General features: G+C 35.7%; 1 protein-coding gene across 7 annotated transcripts in view; it reads right to left on the bottom strand.

The window, feature by feature from the left end:
• FOXP2 (forkhead box P2) overlaps positions 1-25,000 on the bottom strand; it is a 454,906-nt gene that overhangs the window by 7,686 nt on the left and 422,220 nt on the right. For 6 of the 7 annotated variants that reach the window (XM_067314932.1, XM_067314922.1, XM_067314902.1 and 3 more), the window contains 2 exons: positions 23,936-24,005; positions 22,936-23,099 (listed from right to left, as the gene is read on the bottom strand). In XM_067314932.1, the coding sequence (XP_067171033.1) occupies positions 22,936-23,099; positions 23,936-24,005 (234 nt within the window). The remainder of the gene's footprint in view (positions 1-22,935; positions 23,100-23,935; positions 24,006-25,000) is intronic. The other variant, XM_067314950.1, reaches the window with a different exon arrangement.

Raw genomic sequence — 25,000 nt, 5'->3', positions numbered from 1 at the left:
CATGCAAAGTCAGGATAAACTATTTTTAAATTCTTGCTAAAAAACCCTATTCTACCCAATATCTTATTAGCACCTTTATTCCCATGTTGGTTTTTTTAAGTATTGCTAGCATACTTGAACAAAAATCTACAATTTGTTTTGAATTAAAGCAGAATAGATTTAGTTTTTACTAGGATTAATAGTAGAATAAACTGAAAAAATATTAATTTAATTTACAAAAATCAACAAAAATCTAACAGCCAAATTTTCTCTTGGTTGAAGTAGGTATAAACACTGTAAGGCTCTTAATTTACAAAAGGAAATAAGGTTTATAACAGTAACTAGTCTCACTGTATACAGGTACTGTCTTACAGGTACAAGATACAAAACATACTAAACAAATATTTACCAGTCAGCTACAATGCATGACTTCCTTATAGCTAGAGGAGAAAACAATACTAGTATCCAACAACGCCACAATACACAGTAATTGATAAAACAAGTTCACTTTTTAATAGTGAATATCATAAAATAATAAAGAACAAGACATACTGCTTGATTCTCCTTGCAAAGTTAACCCTGCTGTAAAGAATTAAAAATGCAGGTTGAGCCTAATCTCTTATGTCTCACTGCTGCAATATATCTAAGCACACAAATGAGATTTGGAAAACCCTAAGGTGAGCTGAGGTCACACAGCTCCTACCTCAGTTAGGGCAGTATTTGTCACAATTTACAGAATTTGAATATACCTAATAGAAGCCCGAGCCAACAGGTTGCTTTAGTTTCCATCTAATTTTAACTATATTTGTTCTTATTTGTGGGGAGGATATGGTGCAAGGGGATGTGAGGCTACTTTTAGTCATTTAAAATGACTTTTATCACTAAAAAATGCTTGAATAGCGTCTTCTGGAATGGTAAGAAAACCCAGATTAAAAAGACTTTTATTCATCCTTTTCTAAGGCATTACAAGTATTTGTGTGTCTTGAGATATAAGGGCCTTTTGAAAATGTGGTTTTTTACTTCATTTTTTTTTCAAACATAAATAAGAATTGAAGAGAATCATTTAACTGCATTTAAGCTTAAAATTTCAGACTGTTCCTTCAGAATTATAAATGACTATGAGCTTTTGATGGACGTCCTCAACGTCTTTAATCATGATATGATGCCATCTTCATCACCTCCACATGATGCTGGAAGAGTATTAATTACGATATTCTGTCCCTTATGTTGTTCCCAAGAGGCTGCATTTTGTGCTCTTGTGTATCTAGCAGATACCTTCATTGCTCTGCTTTCCTTGCCACATTTATAAAATTCTGACTACAGAACTTTTATTTTTCCCAAATGAGCTCAGTTCCTTCAGGGTGGTGCCCAGGTTGTTTTTATTACATTTTTGTGGTTGGAGTGCAGCCACTGTACAAACAAGGAGGACATCGAGAAACATCCATTAAAAATGCACTATACATTTTAAGATATTAGTTCTTCCTGTGCTGTAGGTTTTAAGAAACTCCTGTTTTGTTCAGACAGTTAAAAGATCATTTTGATCAGTAATTTGCGGAACACCTTATAGCTTAGGTGATTAATGAGGATACAAAAATTTTTATTTTGTCAACTATACTTTCCTCCAGATCAACAGTAAATCAAGATCAAAATCAAGCAGTTCAGTTCTCTATGCAAAAAAAAAAAAAAAAAAAGCTTTTTTTTTGCCGGTAGCCTAGGAGCACATCTTACAGAAAACCCTGACATACTGATACCTCTTTCCGGAAACCTAAACAAAAGGATTAGCAACACATAAGCTCTTGAAACTAACATTTCTCTCAACTTTAGAATTTGTAGTTTGGAATCAAAGTTGAGGCAAAGTTGAGGCATGCTGGTACGTGATTTAAAGGATCTTACATTTCTAATATTTTCTTAAGTGCATCCTGAGAAGGAAGTCCCAGGACTACATAAAAAACATATATGAAAACAAAAAAAACCCACTTTTTTTACCATAAGTAAAATTGGATTTGAGCACCTATCTTTTTAGTTGCTTAAAATTTTCTTATTTTGAAGATTTTCAGTATAAGAATGATACATCCCAAGATATTTATTGTATATAGAAGGCAAAATATTGAGACTGGTATGTTGTATTATGCAACTAATATGAAAACATACATACATATATATTTAACATATATATATTTAAATACATTTATTTGTAAAATTCTGCACTATCACTTTGGTATAAAGTGGGAGCAGTATACAGGGGACAAATGCCCATGTGAATTGCTGAGTATTTAAACATAAATTCTGAAGAAATAAACACATATGTCATGTCTTTTCATTAACAGCTATAATACTCAAAGCCTAATAACAGTTCATAGCTTATTGATTTCTGACTTCTGATGGAACCTTATTTATCTATTATATAATTGAAATCTAAATTTTAACTAAGATTAGTGTGGTTCATTGATGGTCCAATCCTAGGTCCAGAATGAGTCAGTATTTTTATTATTGACATAGAGGATAGAGAACATGGTTTTAATTTGACAGATGACAGCAAAATGAGAGAAAATACAAGCACATTGGTGAAGAGGATTAGTTTCAAATATGTGGGATACTGGAGAAAAACAAGATAGAAGTTTAGACAATATTGTCATTTGAAGGAAGGATGAAGGAAGTATGTTCTCTTTTACCTGGTTTAACAGGATAACGTGATAACAAATAAGCAAAAGATAATAAACAAAGAGGAATGGTCTTAGATTACTGCAAGGAAAACTCAGGTCAGACACTGGAATTAAAAAATAGTACAGACAGTGAAGTGTAATCAGGTTGCTTGGAGAGCCTTGGAGTCCCCATCGTTTGAGGCCTTTATGAGCAGGTTAGACGTACATCTGTGAAAAATTAGCTAAGTCATCGCTGATTATTTGGTAGGACAAAGGGATGATGACATAAAGTTGTTTCCTTCCTTTTTTGTTCAACGCTCTATTGTTACTATGTCATGTCCAAATATCCTCATCAAAATACCTGTGTCATATTAAACAAGTGCTGCCAAACTATACCTCTAACCGAGCTCAAGACTAACAACATACTGTAACACAGAGGATGTGAAGAGATGCCTCCAGCAGTAACAAAATAAAATACGGCAATGCAGAATTACTTCAAAGAGCTTTCTGGTAAAGATATAAGTAAATGAGTATAGTCATTTCCATGGGTCAGCTCCTTTAAAATTGGTGGATCTGCTGTTACAAGAGAGAATTTTTCTTGTACCCCATCACTTTCAAAATTAAACTCCCTGTGAGAGGTCTTTCTAATATAAAAGAAGAGGTCTTTCTAATATAAAAGAAGGATTCTAATGAGTTGTAGAGCTGCCAGCTCACCTCAATGCATTACTTTTTCCTTTCTCATAGTTCACATAACATGAAGTTCCTCTGTCTCCACGGCTGCCTCAAACATTCACTCTTCTGCATGCTATAAGGGTTTTCAGTGTGCTTTACAGATACACTGAGATTTTTCTCTCTCTTCTGGACACTGGCATACTACAACTTCCAGTCCTCATATCTTCAGTTGTATACTATATCCTTAAGGACATCATCATTTATAACATTTAACCGGAACAACTGCCAGGTGCCAGGAGACAGGTAACAGTTGCTGGACACTTATGGAGGCCTCATGAAGACTGTTTGCAGGCTGCTGGAGAGGGCTTTTGAGGCTTCAAAGGAAAAAGAAAGATAACAGGACAGGCAGCTGAGGGATAAATATATACCAGGAAGGACTGTATAAAGTAACTTCCAAATATTTAGAAATGAAGCCAAATTCCCAAAGCCTATAGTAATGTGTCTGATACAAGGTGAACTCGTCTTTGAGTTTTGCACAAGTTTAGCCTGAGCCTTGGGAAAATTTGTTCAGTATAATAGTATAATATAATACTAAAACCCTGTTAAAATCAAGGCAATGGCAGCAAAACAAGTGTTACATTCAACTTTTAAACAGTAGAATGTGTGCTGCTGCTGACAATAAAACAAGCAGATCCTATAACTGAGTACATGACTTCTTAATTAAATTGAGTTGAGCTGGTGTCAACAAGGAGAAAAGATACTTGATACAATATTCTCAATTATGGATAGTATGTTTTCTACAGAGGTTTCAAGTCACATCAGTTTTAATGTAAGGCAATACTGAACCCAGCAAAACAGCAATAAGAAGGCAGGACAACAAAATATAAGTAATTCCAACTAGGTTTGGATTGGTTTAGTAGAAATCCATGTGCTCATTCCAGATTTTGAATAGAAAATACTATTTTCCTTGGAAAAAATTTGAAGTCAGACAATGCCTTTATAACAATAACAATAGGCATTGAGTTTCTAAAGAGAACCTGAATGCTTCCCTTCTACCAAAACAGACAATTAACAATTTTAGTTTCTCTGTATTTCTTTCAACTAGCTTAGCTTATTTCTCATCTGGATATGTTTTAAAAAAAAGAAAAGGAACAGAAAAAGAAAACAAAAAAGAAAAAAGAAAGCAAAGTTAACAAAAAAGGGTTGTGTATTTAATTTGGAAAGCAGCAGGGATAGCTCTACAATCTCTCCAAGATTCTTAGTGGAACAAATTCTATAGTTCACCTAAGAGTCCTCTGAACATTCAGAATCTTAAATGTCCTGGCAAAATCAGGTAAGGAAAAGTGCTGTGGGATGTCATGATCAAGAGAGAGATGTAATTTCTCAGACAGTTAAGTCAATGTAATGACAGGCATTGAAAAAAGACTCTGCCTTTGGCTTTGTATTGAAGAGGTAGTACACATCAGGAGAGAAAAGCTGCCTAGGACAACATGTTTAGTGAGAGTTTTGTAGCCAAGCATATGGTCTGCAGCAAGTCATGTAATTTTTGAAGATTTTTCAGTGCATTTTTATTCCATATAGGGGGTTACAATAGTCAGTCTAAAATCCAGGGCTTTTTTTTTTTTTTCCTACATTGCAGCTGGAAGTATTTTGTATTGCTATGGTGACTTACGCACCCAGTAACACTAGGGAGTTTCTTACATTGGTATCCAATAGCACTAAGGACAACAAATTAGATAACGTCTTGAAATCCCTCCCAAGCTTATTTCCTATGCAACTATGATTTTGATACTATCGATGCACTGGTTTTCCTGGTGATTTCTTGTAGAGGTATATAAGAATGACAAAGCTTCTGGAGCTGAGCAGAAGAAAAAGTTCTCCCAAGGGAATCTTTGGGACTGAACATATGTGGTATGAGAAACTATGCTAATTATTTCTTCTAAGGTTTTGTTTGCTTGTTAAAGTAATAGAGGTTTTTAAAAGTTAGAAAAAATATAAAATTAAGTAGCTCCCAAAGAACTTTAACCTTCTCCCAAACTAAATGATGGGACAACTTGATACAGTTCCACATTTCTAGTGTAACCTTTAATGTTAGACACCTGCAATTTCTGTTTCCATTTATACTTACTGCTGACACTAGCCTCAATTCTTTCATGCTGTAGGCATCCTGAACCACAAGTACGATTTTGTTTCAGTGACATATAGTGTTCTGTGTATGCTTTGAGAGAAGATACTAAAAGAGGCATAGATACAGAATTCTTCAACCTGTAGAAGTCTGAAATTTCGTAAATCCAAGTCAACAGGGCAGACTATTAAAGCACATAGAATACTGTAGCTGAAGTAATTCTTTCTGCATATTGCTATATTTTAGTGTTTGAAGAACATTTTCAATCTTTATCTCAAGCATCTTCACTTTCTAAAGACTTTTCTGTATTAACATCAAACATTTTATAAAATATTTTCCCAACTTAACCTGTTGAAACACATATTATTTAAAACTTTGTTGTTTGACTTATTTTTAAAGCTGTGAAATTCTTTAGACTTTAGTCTTTAGACTTAGTCTTTAGACTAAGGAAACATTTATTTCACCAAAAATATTTGGTGAAAAATATTATCACTATTGTACAGATGTATTAATTGGTTTGTTTGGCTTTTTTTTTTCTAGTAGACCAGACTAGTAGTGCCTCGGCAAACAGATGGAGACAAATCCTACAGTATTTTAACACAACTACTTCTATTCAATATATTATTTTGTCTCTTTACAATTTCATGCTATTATAAAAAATTATATTTCTTAAGTAGAGGTGAACTGTTTATTGACGTGCATATGTATAGCCATTTATGGAGTTACTAATCCAAATATTGAGAAAGGGAAGAAAGCATATTAGATGAGTAATTAAATACAAATTCAGTAATGCTACAACTGTCACAGAATCCATTATTATTTTTCCTTGAGCACCAGGAATCACTTCCCCCACGTATTTATCACATATAATGAAATGCTGAAGAAGCGCTATTATTTCTAGATAAAATAATGCCTGTATGTAAATCTCTAGCTTCAAGCAAGAACAGGAGGAAGGTTCTATTGTTCCATCCTCTTGTCATGCGGCTGTGGGTACGTCACCTCATTGCAGTGAGGAGGGGACAAAGCAACAACATCCTGTTGGAAGAAGACTGGAAATTTCACGCCTGGAAAAGCACTGCTTCTCAGTGGGGGCTTGTCTTGATGTGCTTTTCCAACCTGTTACTTTTGAATGACAACCCTTCCAGCCTGGGCCATCTGAGAGCCGTACTGAGGAGAAAAAGGAAAACAGCAGCCTTCACTCAATTGCCGTGTGGGGGCACAAGGAATAACTTCAAGACGGATTTCTTTTTGTTTCTGTCTGACTCATCACAAGGGAGTTCAAGCTTACTATGGTGGAGCTGGGAGTTGCACTGACTTGGTACTAAGAGGGAAAGGAAATGCAACAGCTCTGGCTGGCAGCATGGCGGACACATCTGCAGACTCTAATAGCAGATATGAGACAAGTGCACTAGAATAACTGACGATTCACTGATGATCAGTGGTCACATGGTGCCTCTGGCGTGTCAGGTAGGATGAGAGCAAGAATGAGTTTGGGTAAATCTATCACTGTTTTTACAAACTGCAAGACTAGAGACTTGATTTCCTATTTATATTATATTAGGTGTTTATATTTATATTAGGAGTTATCAGTCACTGCAAAAGAAACCAGTGCTCTTCGTATCTTCCCCTTATCATTTTAAGATAAAAGGTGAGTCCCTTGGGAAAAATAAATAAATAAATAAATAAAACACAAAACCCATCATTAGCAGCTGCACAAGACTGGTCTTTTACATTCAACTTTTCTTTTGTTACACTCTACAAAGATGTAAAATCAGTTGTTGCTATTTGTAATATCCATCCCTTCAGTGAGCACCTGATACGATTTTACTGGCATCTGTAACACAAAATCCAGAGCATCTTTTTCCTCGAGCATGTTGCTAAGAATTTCCTTCTGCTCACTCTCCCATTGTTTAGTCTTTAGGGAGACATACTCTAGGATCATAGGGTAACTCAGGTTGGAAAGAACCTCAGGAGGTCTCTAGGCCAACCTCCTCCCAAAAGCAGGCTCAGATGCAAGCTCAGATCAGGTTGCTTCAGACTGGTCTTGAAAGCCTCCAAGGATGGAAACTGCACAATGTCCTGGGGCAACCTGTTCCACTGCTTGACTGTCCTCATGGGGAAGAAGTTCTCTTTATATCCATTCTGAACCTCTGAGCCTTGTTTTATCTTTTGCCTGTTGTCCCTCAGCCTATCAACATGCACCAAAGTGAAGAGTCTGGATCCTTCTTCTCAATAACCTTGTCCTATGTACTGGCAGGCTGCTGCTAGGTCCCCCCGAAGCCACCTCTCCTCCAGGCTGAACAAGCCCAGGCTCAGCCCCTCCTCACAGGGCAAGTGCTTCTGCCACCGACCATCTTGGTGGCCTCTGCTGAATTTTCTCCAGTTTACTGATGACTTTCTTGTATTTGAGGGCACAAAACTGGACACAGTATTCTAGATGTGGTCTAATGATTGCTGAGCAGACAGGGATAATCACTTCCATCAATCTACTGCCTGTGCTCCCCTAAATACAGGCCAGGATGCTGCTGGCCTTAGATGCCAGGGCACCCTGCTGCCTCATGTTTCTGCCAAGATCCCCAGGGCCTTCTCAGCAAAGCTGCTCCCCAGGTGGGCAGTCTCCAGCCTGCATCATTGCAAGACATTTTCTTCCCAGGTGTAAGATTTAGCATTTCATAAAGTTCCTGTTGACCCAGTTCTGGTCTGTCCAGGTCCCTCTCAATGGCAGCCCATAAGCACATCAACCGTTCCCCCCCAGTTTGGTGTCATCTGCAAACTTGAGAATGCTCTCCATCCTCCAGGGCACTGATAAATATGTTAAACAGGACAGGTCCCAGGAAATCCTTATATCCCAGGAGAAATCAGGGAACACCATATGCTACCAAGGTGTGGCAAATGGAAGCCCAGAGCAAAAGGCAAGAACAACTACTAATAGACATGAAGATCTATCATGAACATAGCAGAAAAAAGCTACTCTGAGTGGTGATGTACCTGTAATATGGGAGTTGAGGGGGACAGCCAGAAGATACACATTGTTTCCTGAAAATTTGAATTAAGTGACCATATAGTGTTATTTTAAAGAAAAGAATATGTCATAAGCAATACAGAGTGTCTGAAAAGGAGGACTAAAGGATTAAGAAGGCAATTTAATGCTTTGATGCCAAAAATCTCCCCCCAAAAGAAAATTATTTATATCTTTTGGAATTTAGGGGAACACAGCAGGGAATATTAAGACTTTACATTTTTATTAAAAAAAAAAAAAAGGTTGAAAAATCACTTACAAACTAATTGGGTAACAGGGCATTCCCAATTATTCCTGCCATAACAGAGAAGTCATTTTCTTGCTTGTACTGCACAAATAAAAAGGTTCCAGATTTTTTTAATTTTGCTAATCTTGTAGACTGCTAAGACTGTAAAAATTTTCAAAGATTTTATAAAAAGATTTCAGATCTGGGAGAATTCTTTGTCTTATCTGGGAAAAAAAAGAGATTTTAAGAAATAAAATTGAGAAATAGGGCTGTAAGCAGCCACAAGAAATATCAGAGGGGAATTAAGAGTGACTGGGAGTGATCTGAAGTCAGAATGAAGAATAAGGGAAAGCCAAAGACACAAAGACAAATGATTTCTTGGAATGAAAGTTCTGCCACTGATAAAACTAGTTAGATGAAGGAAGAGCAAACACTTATTTCATAACATGAACGAAGGCTAACAGTGAGAATTTTCCAAGATTCTCTACTTGATTGATACTTTGAATGTAATTATTAATAAATACCCCAAAAGAAGATATAAAGAGAGGTAACAGCACAATATATTAGATTAGTCATATCTAAAGTGAATTTTGACAAAACGAACATAGCTATGTACCTGACAATCCATGGCAGATCAATTTAATTTAGACAAATACAAGAAAGAAAATAAACTACCCTTGTGTATCTTTTTACTGTAGCCAATCAGGAAAATGTATTATGCTAAATATTTCAGTAACCTCTCTGCTTAAAAGGTCAAAAACCAGTGTGTTAAACTAACCTGGGAGAGAACAGTGATAGTGAAAATAATATAAAACACACTTATATACTTGTGGTATGCCCTTACTTCAACTATTGTGTTCAATACTTGATTACTTTTCAGTTATTACTCACTCATCTTAAAAGCAATATAGCAGAAACCAAGAGACGAACAACAAAGATGACCTATGGCATGGTAAACATATCTGTAGGAGGAAACATTAAATATGATAGGAGTGCTTTGGATAGATTTTATCTAGCTGCCATTGAAGTCAACACAGAAGAAGCAGTGGCAAATATGACTAAAAGTGGTATGCTAGAAATAGGCAAATAAGGAAAACATAGGAAAAAAGACAAAAGACAAATGCTCACACTTCTTATAATTAATAACTCATAATTAAAAGTCATCGAATCTATTACAGCATCTTGTGTGATCATTTTATCACTACAGTCATCCCACTTCTAATTTCTCTTTATGATACAAATACATAGCGCTACTGCTAAAGAAAAGTTAGAGTAAGGAAATTAAGTAATTGACAGATTTGTTGATGCCCTCATGAAAACTTCATTTCCCTTTAAGCAACCCCCCCCCCAAATCCTAGATATCTTTCATAAAAAATGGGTGATGAAAAAACTTACATATTTATTTCTTAAATTATTACATTGATACATTATTACATTAATGACCAGGTCTTTATGAATGTTTTTTAACCTGACAAGAAAATGCCAAGGCAATAAATAGGCATTGAAATATTTTCAGCTGTGAAAGTTAAAAATACTCACTGCAAAACAATCATATGAAATCTTTCAACTATAGTTAAAGAAAAGATTTTACTGGAAAACTGACTTACTAGCAATACATTTTCTTTAAATTTCAAATGAGGCACAATTAGCCCTTCTTAAGGGATCTGAATTTTTTGGAATCAAGTTCTGATTAAGAAGATGACCTCAATTTTTCTGTTTCTAGTGACTGTTACTAAAATTCTCAGCCCTGACATTGGCTTGCTCCCTTTGGTGCCTAAACAAATGCATTTTTTCTGTGATATAACCACAAAAAAGTAGAAACTTGACTAGAAATTAGCTTAGGGCACAGGCCTCTAAGTCTTTCAAATCCTCAACTGCATGTAATTCAAACGTCAAAAGTTAACATGTTAAACAAATGGAAGGATTAGGCAGAAAGAGCACAGGAATTTTTAAGATAAAAATTGAAAGAAAAATGACAAAGTACCAGAGATTTGAGGGTCTGAATACTTTTTAGGTTGTTGAAGAAACATCCAAAAACCAAGCCAGAAAACAACACAGCATATGAAAAGAGGCTATGAATTGGGCATGCTCAATAATATCTAATGGTTAGGAAGTTTTAAAAATTGATTCTTTTATACAGAAACTTAACAGCAACAGCTAAATATCTCAGTGCTATTTGGTGAGTAGAGTAGGTAAATGTTCTCTATGCAAAAATTGGAAAGCTATTCAAGGATCCAGGAAAAGCTGAGGAAAAATTTGGACTGCACTATATGAATTTTCATACACCACAATATACATACAGGCTACATAAAGCTTTTTTCTATTTCTGCTGAAAATTTTTACATCTGTAAAGACTCTGATATCTTGGGAAGCATATAGGTAATCACATAGATAGCATGGGACAACAATGCTAAAAATAATTTCCTTTTACTAACATTTCCAGCACATTTCTGTCAGATTTCATAAGCTAATCATCAACATTTTTCCACCTTTGCACCTAAAAATTTGGTTCTGATCCAGCAACAAGGGATTAAATAGCATTGCACTTACAAACAGGCCTAGTAAAATTTTTCTTTCCCTGGAACAATTCTTTACTGAAAATGTTAATTCACAGGTATGTTTGACGGGTGTATTTAAAAACTTTCCATGTGATGTTACCAATACGTTTCCTTTTCCTATGCTAAGTTTCTTGGAGCATTGCTTTTTATTTTATTTTTTCAATGTTTAAGTGCTAGGAATTGAAGTGATGACTAGTTTTGCCTGCTAGGACAACTCTGGGGAATGGCCAGCCCTTCAATCTGCTTTTTGCTGAATAGTTGATGACAGCATTTAACAAGTAGAACTGTACGGCACACTCGGCAGAGACAAATGGGTCAAACTGACCTGTGTAGGACTGTCTGCACTGAGCCCTAGCTGACATTTCTTGCATTAGCTAAATCTTATACTCACGATATATTTTTCTTCAAGGCCAAGGTTCATTCAATTTTAAAAGTAATAGTGCTTAAAGATATTTAGCTATGACAGCTGTTCCAGATTACAAAGTAAATGGACTCGGACAATCTCAGCTAGCATCCAGTGAGAAATGGCATACCTGAAAAAACCTCAACTTTTTCAGATTCATCGTAAGAATCACAGAAAATAGGGTTGGAAGGGATCTCAGGAGGTCATATAGCCTCTGTGCCTTCATCTGCTCCCCTCTTCCCCAAAGTGGGATCATTTATACCTAAACCACTCCTGACAGATGCTTCTCTAATTTGTTCTTAGAAGCCTCCAGTAACAGAGGTTCCAGTCTAAGTATCTATTCCAGCACTTAATTATTTTCCAGTCAGAAAGTTTTCCTTTTTTCCAGTGCCTACCTAACCCCTGCTTGCTGAAATATTAATCAATTATTTCTTGCCCCATTCCCAATGGACATGGACAAGTTCATTCCCATCTTCTCTGCACCAGCTTTCTGAAGACTGTCATCATCTCCACTCTCAGTTTCTCTCTTCTCAACTAACAAATATAATATTTTTAGTCCTTAGTTTTCAGAAGAGGCCCATCTCTCTTCTGTATTACTGACATATCATGCAAAGCCAAGGGGAGGAGAACAGTTTACAGCTAGAAGTTTCAATTGTCCATTGATCCCATCTTCTCTTGAAGGATGACAGCATACAAATAAGTCCCAAAATGATGTGGCCAAGTCACTTGCTCCCACAGCTCTTCTGTTTGGCATATGATGCAGTTCCAACCTACTTGTATTCTTTGAGAGTTATATGTGGCTCAGGACTGATCACCCTAAATATAAGCCATGAGATTTTTTCTTCCATCACTCTTGTTCCCCTGGACTTTCTCTAAATTTGTCACACCATTTTTGAATTGTGCTGTCCAAGGCATTCTCCAGTTGAAGCCTTATCAGAAGAACTGGCCGGAGTAGAAATATTACTTTTACATACAACGTTCCTGTTTATGCATCCAAGTATGCTTTCAAAGCCACATACCTTTGTGAGCACATATCCTGTTAGTGATCTACTACAATTCCTAGCGTCTTTTCTTAAGAATGACTGCCTATCCAATCACCACCACCTCATATTTACACCTTCCACGTAATGCTTTAAACTTGTTCCAACTTTTCTCAGAACATTTCAACAAATTGTTAACAATATCTGAAAACTAATCATGCCTTCCAAAGGCTTACATCCTCCTCCCATTCTTATGCTTTTACAAATTTAAGGTTTGGACGTGAAGAAGAACACATGGCTGAAAAATAGGGCATATACACAAGGCCTCGGCAAGAAAACACAAGTGCTTTCTACCTGCAGACTGAGTTGATTAGGGAGTATCTGAGAAATCAAGGAGCCTAGGTTAATATATCCTGCCTCTTAGCATATTTTGGCTGGTGGTTAACCCAGACTTCTGCTTCACACAGCGGTATGTTCCAGCCTAATGAAATATCCACAGTGCAATACCTTGTTCATTACAGCATCTGTAAATATCCAACTACAAAATAAAAAATATATGTTTGAAATTGTAATTACAGCAACTCCAGTTGGATATAAAAGCATAATCATTCCTTTCAAGATGACATAAATAAAAGAACATGCACAGTAACAGAACACTATACTTGATGGGTGCTTATCTCAAGGTATTTCACCATTACCAGTGCATGGTTTCACTGTAGGTATATTAAATAAAAAGATCAGTCTAACGCCAACTTGACTGTGTCAAACACTTCACTGAACAAAGTATTCAAGTAATATACAGCTTTCATTCAAATTGCATCTAAAGATATTTTTCAAAACTAAGCAGTTCAGTCACTAACTAAAGCTTGTAAGTGTGTTTGTGTGTGTGTGTGTGTGTGTGTGTGTGTGTGTGTGTGTGTGTGTGTGTGTATAAGGTGTTTTTTTTGTTTTACCTTTGTACAGCATTTATCACAATAGGCCCCCCAGTCCATCCGCTAATATTGTCCTATAATAATAAACCACAACAATTTTGCTAAATTTTTCATTAACAAAGAGAGCACTAGAAGACTTTTTTGGGGCATAAAAGAGAGGTAAACAAAGAAACACATTATATAAGACTATGCCTGGAATATTGCAAACAATTCTTTTAACACCTGCACATAACATAAACCCAAATTAAGCAGTGTTATGGAATGACTGCTAGAAAGATGAGGAGACTAGACAGTCTACTGTATCAGAAACAGCTTGTTTAGCCTACAAAAATGAAGATTGAAAGTTTCCACACATTTGAGAAATAAACAGGAAGAATGAAAAAGACTGTATAAGCTAGAAGATAAATTGATAAAACTAAATAGGAATGCATTTAGTCTGGAAATGGGAATATGACTTCTAATCATCAAAAGAATGAAGTTCTGCAAAGGCCTTCAAATCTGAGATGGAGCAAGATTATTTTAAGTAAGGAATTGTATGAAATGGTAGCCTACAACAAGTCCTATTTCCTGCGTTCTTAGCACAAGGGAAGATTAAAACTCAGAGAACATTTTTCAGCTGTGATGTTTGATAATGACAAGTTTGCAAGGAATGAAGCAAAGAGAGAGGAAATAGGGAAAGAAATAAAAATTAAGTTGGGGGAAGTCCCTAATTACCAAGAGTACTATTATCACAACGTAATACTGCATCAGGAAAACATTTTCCCTTAACCATATCAATCAGAAGCTTATATAAGTCATTGAAAAAGATTAGCGAGAGGTCATGATCATGCAAAAGTTCTGCAACATCATCAGTAATGGGTATGAGGGAACAAATGAACTTGGTAAACCTGGGTAAAGGAGGATCGCTACTTGATTTGTTCAGTCTAATTTAAGAAATACATTTAATGGAGCTGTTTAGTTGAAGAAAACCATTAAAAAATCTGAGAAGTACTGCGGCAGTAACCCTAACAGAGACTACATTGGGGTCTGTACTACGTGTAAGCCTTGCCAACACTGTTTTAAATCATAGACTGCTGTTAGATGACAAAAGAACGTTTTCCTAACTGCACTTTGCCAGAAGATTGTGAACGGTGCTTTTGTACATGGTCTTCACTATGTATATTCATGCCTCTAGTCATCTTGAAATTTGATTACTTTAATGTGCTCTACACATGCAATTTCACATTGAGATGAAGCCTTTCTATAAACTCATTAAAGAAAAATTGGGCATGAAAATTTTTAGCCTTTTAAAATTTGTGAAGTGCCTAGAGTTTTCAACCAATTCTAAAGACTAAATAATAGAATTACCCTTTCCCAAAATAATGATTTTTCAGTGGCTCTCTCCTTACTGGTCATTATTTAAACCAATATTAAATTACTGGTATAAACAGTACCAACTGGATATTATTGTAAAACTTTATTTGGTTATTTACATGATATATAAATCTAAGGACACATTTTGGACACATGTACCCCCTCCCCCCAAAATATATATTATCTAGAGAGAAGGAGTCCACTTTCAAAAACTTTTGCTTATAATGTTACATCTACTCTAAATCCAAAGGCAATCATCAAAGGTTGATAACATTTATAAGTATATAAGCAGTTTTAGAAATATATAAGCTGTTTTAGAAATGTATTGTTAATGGCACTACTATCATCTCAGTTTTACTGTTGTACAAAGACAGGAATCTCCTATGTACTAGATGTATAAGTACCCAACCACTTTGCAGAGAAAATTTGGGTGCACAACTTCAAACACATTTTAAACGTCTGTAAAACTATTGAGGATGCTGCATTTTCTTATACAGACTCTTTATGTGACAAGCGTAAATACCTTGCCCATACACTGAGAATTCGTAACAGCAGTGCCACAAAGTCTGCAGCAAGACAGCATCCAAAAAGATTCTGTGAAACCCCACAGGAGCCTACAAACGTCTACAAGCCATGCTGTGGGGATCTGACATGTTTCAGCTGAAGGCAGCTGAAGGCACTGTATCTCTGGAGTGATCTTTTTGTCAAGAGCGTTGGGAATGAACTGTAAAAGCACAACAATTGGGGCTGGAATAATGTAAAGAAGAAATAGCAACTATTGATCCAAAGTAAGAACATGTAACATTTAAGAAGCTAAAGAGGAAATGATAAAGGACTGGAACATCCATCTTGAAAGATAAGAAAATTGATGATCAGAAGCAAAATACAGAGAATAAATGAACTGAAAAGTAAAGCAATACAATCTCAAAAAAATAGAAGAATATAAAAATTTAGTGAAAAGCTATGTCAATAGGAATGGTGAAATGTATTATTAATCAAAACATCATTGCATACTTTTATATTAGTGTCCACATATGACTGGCTGTGAATGACCAGTGGGGAGGCATAGTCACAACTCAAAGGAGTTTACTGTAGAATGATCGATAAAATCAGTAAAGATAGCAAAAATTTTTAATGGTAAGAAAACAATATGATAAAATATTGAATGACTGGATTTGCCTGTCACTTTCAGATGCTTTACAGTTTCAAGCAAAGCCAAAATTATTTCACTGCTTTTTCTCTCAATGGAGTTTCTTTCTATTGGAATATGTTCAGACAAAAGATCCTATGTTTCTTAGCTGTTACTCTTTTCATATAAAAATAAAAATCAACTGTTGCCACAAAGTCTCTTTGCCCATTATCTTCCCCCCCTTATGTTAGGTTTATGAATAAAAATATGTGAAATGAAATTTCCAACAGGCATTAAAATATCAGGTGATTAGGTGAAACATTTTTGATGAACAAGGATATCCAGAAATGCTGCAATTGCTACTAACTTTGTCAGCTCAATTACATGCTTCTCACCTATTTAATAATGCTTGTTACATCCATGTTAATTGATGTACTTCCAGACTTTATTTTCTTATACTCTATGTCAAGCCTTGTACAATGAATGAGAGACTTGGATCACTGCAGCCTCCTAGAACTGAACAAGCCTCCAGGGTAAATGCAAAGAGATCATGAAATGGGACAATGCAATGATAACAAAAAAAAAAAAAAAAGAAAAAAAAAGAAGGAAAGACAGGGGATTGGAACATTATGAAGTTAAAGAAACAAGGGAATGAAAGGGATTAAAACTGGAATGATAGATAACCTACTGTAAGTGGTGTGAAAGCTTAACAGTGGGGGACTGGAATAATCAGATATGGGAACGACCTGACAATGGAATGCTTTCAAACTGAAGCACCTCAAAAGTAAATGATCTTAGAGCAGAATAATCACAGTTGCCTCTGGGAATAAAATTTAAAGATAAAAAAGTTTGAAAAAAATAACAAGTTTGATGATTATGCAGATAGAAGTGCAAAGAGAAATGATCCAGTCAGGGCAAGAGTGGGAAAGGTAAAGAAGTAGGGTTGGGAACGACAGCAGAATACAAAGGAAATGGGGATGGAAACCACACATGGTTGGAACTCGTCCTTTCACAGACAGAACTGAAGACGAAGGACTACACAGGAATTGTTCTTTTTTTTTCTAATTTATCTCAGATTCTCTCTTATTCTTGTTCATTTGGGCAAAATTTCTTCTTTCTCATAACAACCTGACACAACATTTTTTAGAAACAGCTTTAAACAGCTTAGGATATATACATGTCTTGACATGCAGCTTCAAACAATTCCAGTCTTCAAAACAGAGTACAGCATTATAGCAGCTCTAAACACAGAGAGTCATAAACGTGGCTGGTTATAGGAAAAAAGTGACTCTTTTAAGACTTGCTTCTGTTTTTCATTGTACTTTAAAAAAAGCATTTAATGATTAAAATTCTAGAAAACAGTATGAAATTCATTATCTCCAGGATTCTGGATTTGCTGTTAAGAACATTTTGTTAAGATTATTTTAATATATCCATTGGGACTACATTAGTGCTGTTGTCATCAGTCTTCATTCTCATGAAGTATGAACATGGAGAGTACACGATGACATTGTCCTTCCACAAAACCTCATCAGAAGAATATTTAACTTCCCCATCTGCTATGTGAACTCCTCCCACTCCTTACTAAATGAGCAGCCATGAGTTTTAACAGAACGGCATAACCACTCCATGATTCCCTATGTCAAGAATACAGTCCTCAAAGTTTTCTGCTGACTAATTTCTTCTTGTTTCCTCAATTGCTATGGACAGCTTTGCAGTTTAAAATTCTACTTTTTCTCCCCAAATTTATACAGTTAAGTAAAATGGAATTTCACATGATGAATTTGCCAAAATATGAACACGTGCACAACAGATGCATAAAGTGTTCTGGTAGCAAGCCACAGTGGTCCATGCCAGTTGCAAGAATCATTGCAGGGTGATCAATCTAGTACAAAAATACAGACAGAGGAGAAAAATAGTCGAACTTCACTTCCAGCCCTGTTATTTCCTTTTGCTGAGAGAACTATTGAACCTGTAACTGTTTCAACTATAATGGAGATAGGAGCTGACTTCATAATGATCCTTGTCATTCATTTACAAATTTAAACTTACTGGCTCTGAAGGAACTGACTTTCAAATCCCTTCAAAACTCTCCAGGAGTATACGAGCCCTGACATACAGGTTAAAAAGAAGTTGTGTCATTGCTAATGCATGCACTACCATTACCATCCCTGAATATTATTGCATGTCTTGTCCAATGTTATTACTGCTTCAGGGACTATGAAAGTTTTACACTTTTTCCAGTTTCCCATATCCATTAGGTTAATTAGGTTAACACAATTGTTCGGATGGACTTTTTTTACTTTACAAATCCACATTTATACCATAAAGATGTGTACTTTTTCTATCTGTGATTTAAACCAATGCTTTTTTACCTTGCATATATGCTGCTAGTGGTCATGGCTCCGCTACAGCAAGGGTAGCTTTTTATGCTACAGCTGTATACTTGAACGTAACTTTTTTTTCTGGCGGGCAATCATGTGATGACCAGGAGTTTTTTTTTTTGTTTTTTTTTAAAGTTAAGATGCCAAAATTGATGAGTTTACATGTCTGCTAACTAAGCAAACCAGTCTTTTGTGTTTACTTTTGATCCCATGGTAGCTGCATCAGTATGGGACTAATGGGACTTTCCTCTGGCCAGTCACCTTGGTTAGCAAGAAAAACTTGAAGAGTTCTCCATTCTTTGCAGTCTTTCTTAAATCTTTTTTTTTTTTTTTTTTGGCGGGGGGGTGGGGATCAGTAGTCACAGCTTGGCAGCAGAATAAGGCAAGAACAGTAGTATTCTTTGCATCAATATGTTGGTCCATTTACTTTCAGAAACAGTAGGGGCTACAAACTAATAATTTTTATGAAAGATAAGCAGCATCTAGTTTTGCATAAATAATGATATTTTAATATACAAAATGTCATAACCCTCTGCTGTCTGTGCTGCTATTAATCTGAAACTTGTAGCTTATCAGCTAAAACTCACAGTAATTCTGGAGAAGTATTCCAAGTTCAAAAAAGGAAGGAAGGAACAGTGTTAAGTGTTGATTTAAATGAAAAGATAATTGTTTGACACATTAGAAGAACGTGGAATTTTGAACAGAACATATGAACATGTGCCCACAGTGACACAGAACATATGCCCACAATGAGTAATGTATTTTCTCAGTGAAGATTTATGTCAGGGGAGCACTTATGGTCCACAAGTAAACCTACCAGGAACTGGATTTGAAGACTAAACAAAGGCAGAACTTGGATTTACTATTGTTGAAACAGAGAAGGTAAATCTAGGATTTGGGATCCCACTAGTGGAATGCTTCAAGACCACTGATTTATCATTTTTCATCAGATTGGAAATGGAACCTGGGAAGGCAGCAGAAAATTTCAGATGCCATATGTAATTATTAGCATATTAAATTTCTTAACTAACAGGTCATGGTTATACTGATCACCTAAAACTTACCTCAGTATTTTCAACAGAGACCACTATGTATTTGCTACGTCTAAGAAGAATAAGAAATGCAGCAGATTATATATCATTACCCAAGCAAAAGTGGAAAGCTTTTAAAGTGCCAATGCCGTAAATACACTGACTGAGATTCACTTCACTTAATACCCATTTAAATGTTGGACATTTAGTTGAAGTTGTATACCTGCTGCATCTCTCTAGTCAATGAACAGAGACTGTTTCTTAAGCGGGCTGATTTACCCACCTACATTAGATAACCTGTCTACAGATTGGATAAGCTGATCACTATAACTGTTCTCATTACTGTTTCTGAAAACCAAGTGCGAAGAACCAGGTTCAAATCCAAATGTGAAATAATTTCCCCACTTTCTGACACTCAATATGAAGTATTGCAACAACAGACATTTCTTTGATAATGTTCTCATGCTCAAAGCAAAGAAATATTGACTACTGAACATGCACTTGCAATTTTTATAATCTGACAAATTTATGCTACTAAAAAAATTAATATGAATGTACCATCATCATATATTTATCTGATAAAACTATACACCATACACTTCTAACAAAAATGTGCCTGAGATGCCTGGCCACTGGGACTGTTTTCCCGCTGATGGTCTAATACCAAACATATAAATATTTGGGTAAGCTCGATCTAGAACCCAAATCCAGCCCCTACCTGACTGAATGCTCTGCTTTCTAAATTGTACACATCCTCTTGCCTGTTCCCCTCACACCTTGCCTCTGTCATTGCTGGCTGCTTTCCAGCTTCAAGATGACAGACAGTGTAACTGCTCAGCGTATTCACGGTATGGTGGCTAGTATACTTTCCTTGGATACAGGAGATGCAGGTTTAATCTCCTTGAAGATTAATAGACCCATCTACTTTATAGGCAAGTGCTCTAATTATCATCATGAAGAACACTTGTCTAGGGCAGAAGCACCCAGACTTCCTGGGTGAACTTTCTGCAGGAGATGCAAGTAAGCAGATGGTAGCAGTAAAATAGAAATTATTTCTAGTTTACCAACTATTCTGTATTAAAAAAAATCAGGATTACATAATTTGTGTCAGAAATGTGAAATTTAAATTTCATTTCTCTTCATTTTTTGCTACAATCCTTATTTACTTCACTTCTGTCATGCTTTCCCTATGCTGTTCTTTTCTCTTTTTTTTTAGCTAATGCTCCTGCACCAATCAAAAACAAAGTGCACTTGTATGGACATGGAGGCAAGGAAGAGGCCCCCTCTCTTCCTTTGTCCTCTGCCTCCTGCACAACCCTCTCACTTTGCTGACTTTTCAGACTTCCTTGTAGACTGCATTCCCTTTTTCATACTCTCTGTTCCCTCAGTGAGCAAAAGGCAAAAACTTCCCAAGTGAGCAGATCTCTAGTCATAGCCTATAGCTTTGGGCTGACAGTTCATGGTCTGATAGCAGCCCAGTAATATGACACTAAATTAGGTGCAAAATATGAAAGAGCATAGCCCCTTTCTCCAGTGGGATCTCAGTACATTTGCATTCTGTTGCTTCAGTCTATCAGGTACTAAGCAACTTGTAGTCATAAGTTTCAAAAGAGTCACCACAGCAAGTCCTGAAACTGCCAATTTTTGACAAACGACTAACTATGCGCATATCCTATAAATGAGAGAGGAAGACTGAATACTGAGTTGAGATGTAACTCAAATCATTTGCCTTTTTTATAGACAAGAATTGCTACAATATGCAATTTCTTAGCCATAAACATAACTATACAATGCAGCCATATCTACATAATCATATGCATAGATATCTCAGTTTATCCAGCAGTATGTCAGACAGCGCACAGTATATGTAAACATATCTGCCAAACAGTTACAAAACAACTTTAATAGCAAGTGTCATTCTTTTCTGTAAAGTAGCTGTTTTTAACACACATGATCTAACTCTTGTTTGCTCTTTAAAGTTTTATTGTCTTGGCATTTTATACAGCAAGAGAGCATTAGCATACTCAGGAGAACTGCTAAAAGTAAAAGGCCTCAAGCTACCCACTGCATGGTTGATAGCATAAAGCATGGGATATAAAAAGTTTTGTCTGATTGCTCACTTTACTTGTTTTAGAGTAGTGTTACTCTCAAGAGCATATATTCATGTTCTTTCTACTTCAAGTTTTATTACTTCTTTTGTATTATTTAATACATCTAAAGACACTTCCAAAAGACAAATTTTTCCATTTTGAAAAAGTAATGGTTTGGAACCTGATAAAATACATTAATGTTCACAGTGTATTATTTTCAAAGGAAAACAGAATAAATGTATAATAAAACAATTAAATGAATGACAATAAACATTTCTATATGATCATGAATATATGAACATGCCAAACAAATGAAAAACTTGGTAAAATATTTCTCCAAAAAAGGTCAGATAGAAATGGATTCTCCAGACACCAGAACAGAAGTAAAAACAGAGTTTGCTCTCATTTACTATTATTCCTAAATATCCCACTCTAGAAATTAAAATGAACATTAAAAATGTGAAAGAGAAAATTGAATAAAAAAGGCAAATCGGATCAGCTATGTTAAATACAGAAAAAAAACTGAGAATTGTATATATACATTAAAAATCATCCTACAGTAAACATAAATCTAAGCCTGCTTAGATATCACACTGCTAATTATTATATAAATAACCTGGGAAACAATACCTCCAAGATACATGTTTTACTATTTACTAAACAAGAAACTGCCACATTTGACACCACTGATTAAGGCCAGGCATTTCTAAAGCTTCAGACACATTTCTGAAATCCACAATACATCAATTTTTAATACTCCCACTCTCTCAGCTCCATTAAAAAGATGGTAGGGGAAAGATTTTAGAGTAATTAATGATATAGTTAGCTGCTAAATATTAATAGAAATCGTAGTCTTGCATAAAATATAACATATAAACCTTGCCAATACAGATGCACCAGTAATTAAAGTTGAATATGTAATTACACTGATTTATAAGACAGGCAAAAAAGTTACACTTTACTGGCTTCTATGTAAACTGTGGGCAACAGTTAAACTTTGCATTTTACGGTTTATATAAATGGGCAATATCTCCACTACAGTTCATAAATGGTTTAGAGACTCATAGTTAAGATTGCAACTAATTCCAACATGAACCTTCTGACTACATGTTACATACCAAGCTGTGGAAATGATGGAAATAACCACACAGAGAGAGATCAAGCCTCCTGTTACATCCAGTGCTTGTAAGCAAATTGAAGAGATTAAAAAAAAAAACAACTTATACCAAAGGACCTCAAAGGATGGTAACTACACAGTAAGTAAAGAAGCAGGCACCAACATCTATTTAAATGTTTGGTTTCAAACACATAGTCCCAGATGTTTCACTTACCTATGTTTCAAAGCAGTTTTGAGTAATATTGTGTCTTAGAGAAAGGCATTTTTTTCTTGAAAGTATGCTAACTGCACTTACATGTGAGGCTGAGGAGAGCAGCCCGGACTGCTATTTCCATTACTGTCAATGTGATCCAGCGAACCATTGAGATCTTCATGGACTGCCTGCAGTAAGCCACTGGATGCGTTATTTATCAATCCTGGGTTACTAAGCAATGGTAAACTACTCTCTGCCAGTGCAGCCTAGCAAAATGAAAAGTAAAAACAAAATTCTCAGTCCATAAACATATAGGCCACTTTTATATGTTCACACACAACTTTGTGCATGTACATGCACAAAGCTGCTCATTTTGGATAGCTGAAAAGGTGGTCAGAAGGTTTTTGTAGCTTTTCCAGTTATTTTCACGTTCCAAATATAATAGCATCTCTCTTTTGGGTTTACTGTTTCTCTTACGTGAGTTTCATTATTTTCCATTATAAACTATGTTACAGTATTCCTAGCACTTTCTAGTTTTACATCATTTCTTGACTTTGAATTACATTTAACCCCTATGCCCTTCCACACAACGTATGGCTCCTTTATAATGCAGGCAGCTGCTATACTTTAAAAAATGACCAGAACTTAACTCAAAATAAAAAAGTCCTGACATTTGCCTCTTTTGCATAAAAATTATATATTATAATTAAACTTTAAAGTTTTTGCCATGAGCACCATGTTCCCCAACACTATGATGTGAAATCATTTATGACAGCTTGGATAAATATTAATGCATATCCACATGCATTTGCAAAAGCTTCTATCAATCTAACATTTGCAGCAAAACTGAGTGTTCCAGATTTTGCCACAGGGTGTCCTTCTTGCTTCTTCACATCAAAAGTAGCATGAATAAGAACTAGTACTTGCAGTGCTAGGTAATACAACTTACTTGGATGATAAACCCAACTATTAAGAATGACCATAATGTCCACATAAACATAAATACAGGTAACTGTATACCATAATAGCACAGGAAATAAAACATGTCACATGTAAGAACATAATGAATATGTGCAAGGAAAGAGTAATTTAGTATTTTTACCTGCAAGCTTGCATTAAGAGCTGCTCCATAGCCTAAGCTGGTGGGTATGTTTTTCACTAACGTTGGGCTTCTGAAAATAAATGATTTTTCAAAGTTTAGAAAGCACGCAGAAATCCTGGCTGGCTCATTGGATTAATGCATTGGTTTTTCAGCTTAGAAGACCAGAGATTTAAAAGGAAAAATGAAATGAAGTTGGGGATGAAGGGGTTCAATCCACCAGAGCACAGTGATTTACTCATAGCACAAAAACAAATGCTTCGTAATTTGACCCACGTGGAATTTTGCTCTGCAGAGCAGCTCAGTCGCGAACCGGAAGGGCTCTAACCTTCCTGAATGAATTTGACAAAGATGGCTTCAAACTTTGGAGAACGCCTCCCCCAGTTACAATTGCCGGGTCATTTGTTTTTTTTTTTGTGTTCTGAACTAACACTGACACAAATTTGATTATATTATATACAACTACTCTAAGGTGCTGAATAATAAGATGTTACTCTTCGCTGCCGAGAAACCATGACCAAACATCAATGTAGAAATGAATAATTGTAAATAAACAACACAGCGGATCAATTAGTTTCCAGCAAGTTAAACACACGGCATTTAAAATAGTCTAGAAATACTATATGCTATACCACATAGAATTATATTTTCAATAAAATTAAAGGCCTAGGATGATGTCAGAGGTCAGTGGGGTGGCTGTTTACAAACAGATCCATTATAGAAACAGAATTCTTTCCTGCAAAGATAAACCTCCAGCTTTTCTCTGCACCTTTGGTATTCTGAATGGTTTTATCAAAACTAATTATATACTCTCAAGGAATAAAAAGCATCCACAGAACCAGTCATGGGTTTAATCTGAAAGTAGGGCAGTAAGCAAGCCAAAGGTCCTCCTGTGAAGGCTTCTCATGAATACCACCCTCATCAAGAAGATATTTTTGAGGTCAGTACTGTAGGGTATGATACCTATATTCCAAAATGACCTTGAACAACTTCCTACTTCTGTCAACGGTTTATAGTAAAAACAAGCTCATTTAAAACTCTAACACATGGACAACATATGTACATAGG

The sequence above is a fragment of the Apteryx mantelli genome, chromosome 1 (genome assembly GCF_036417845.1).
Source record: "Apteryx mantelli isolate bAptMan1 chromosome 1, bAptMan1.hap1, whole genome shotgun sequence".
Lineage (NCBI taxonomy): Eukaryota > Metazoa > Chordata > Aves > Apterygiformes > Apterygidae > Apteryx > Apteryx mantelli.
Note: the sequence above shows the minus strand (reverse complement) of the source record. Positions and strands in the feature narration are given on the sequence as shown.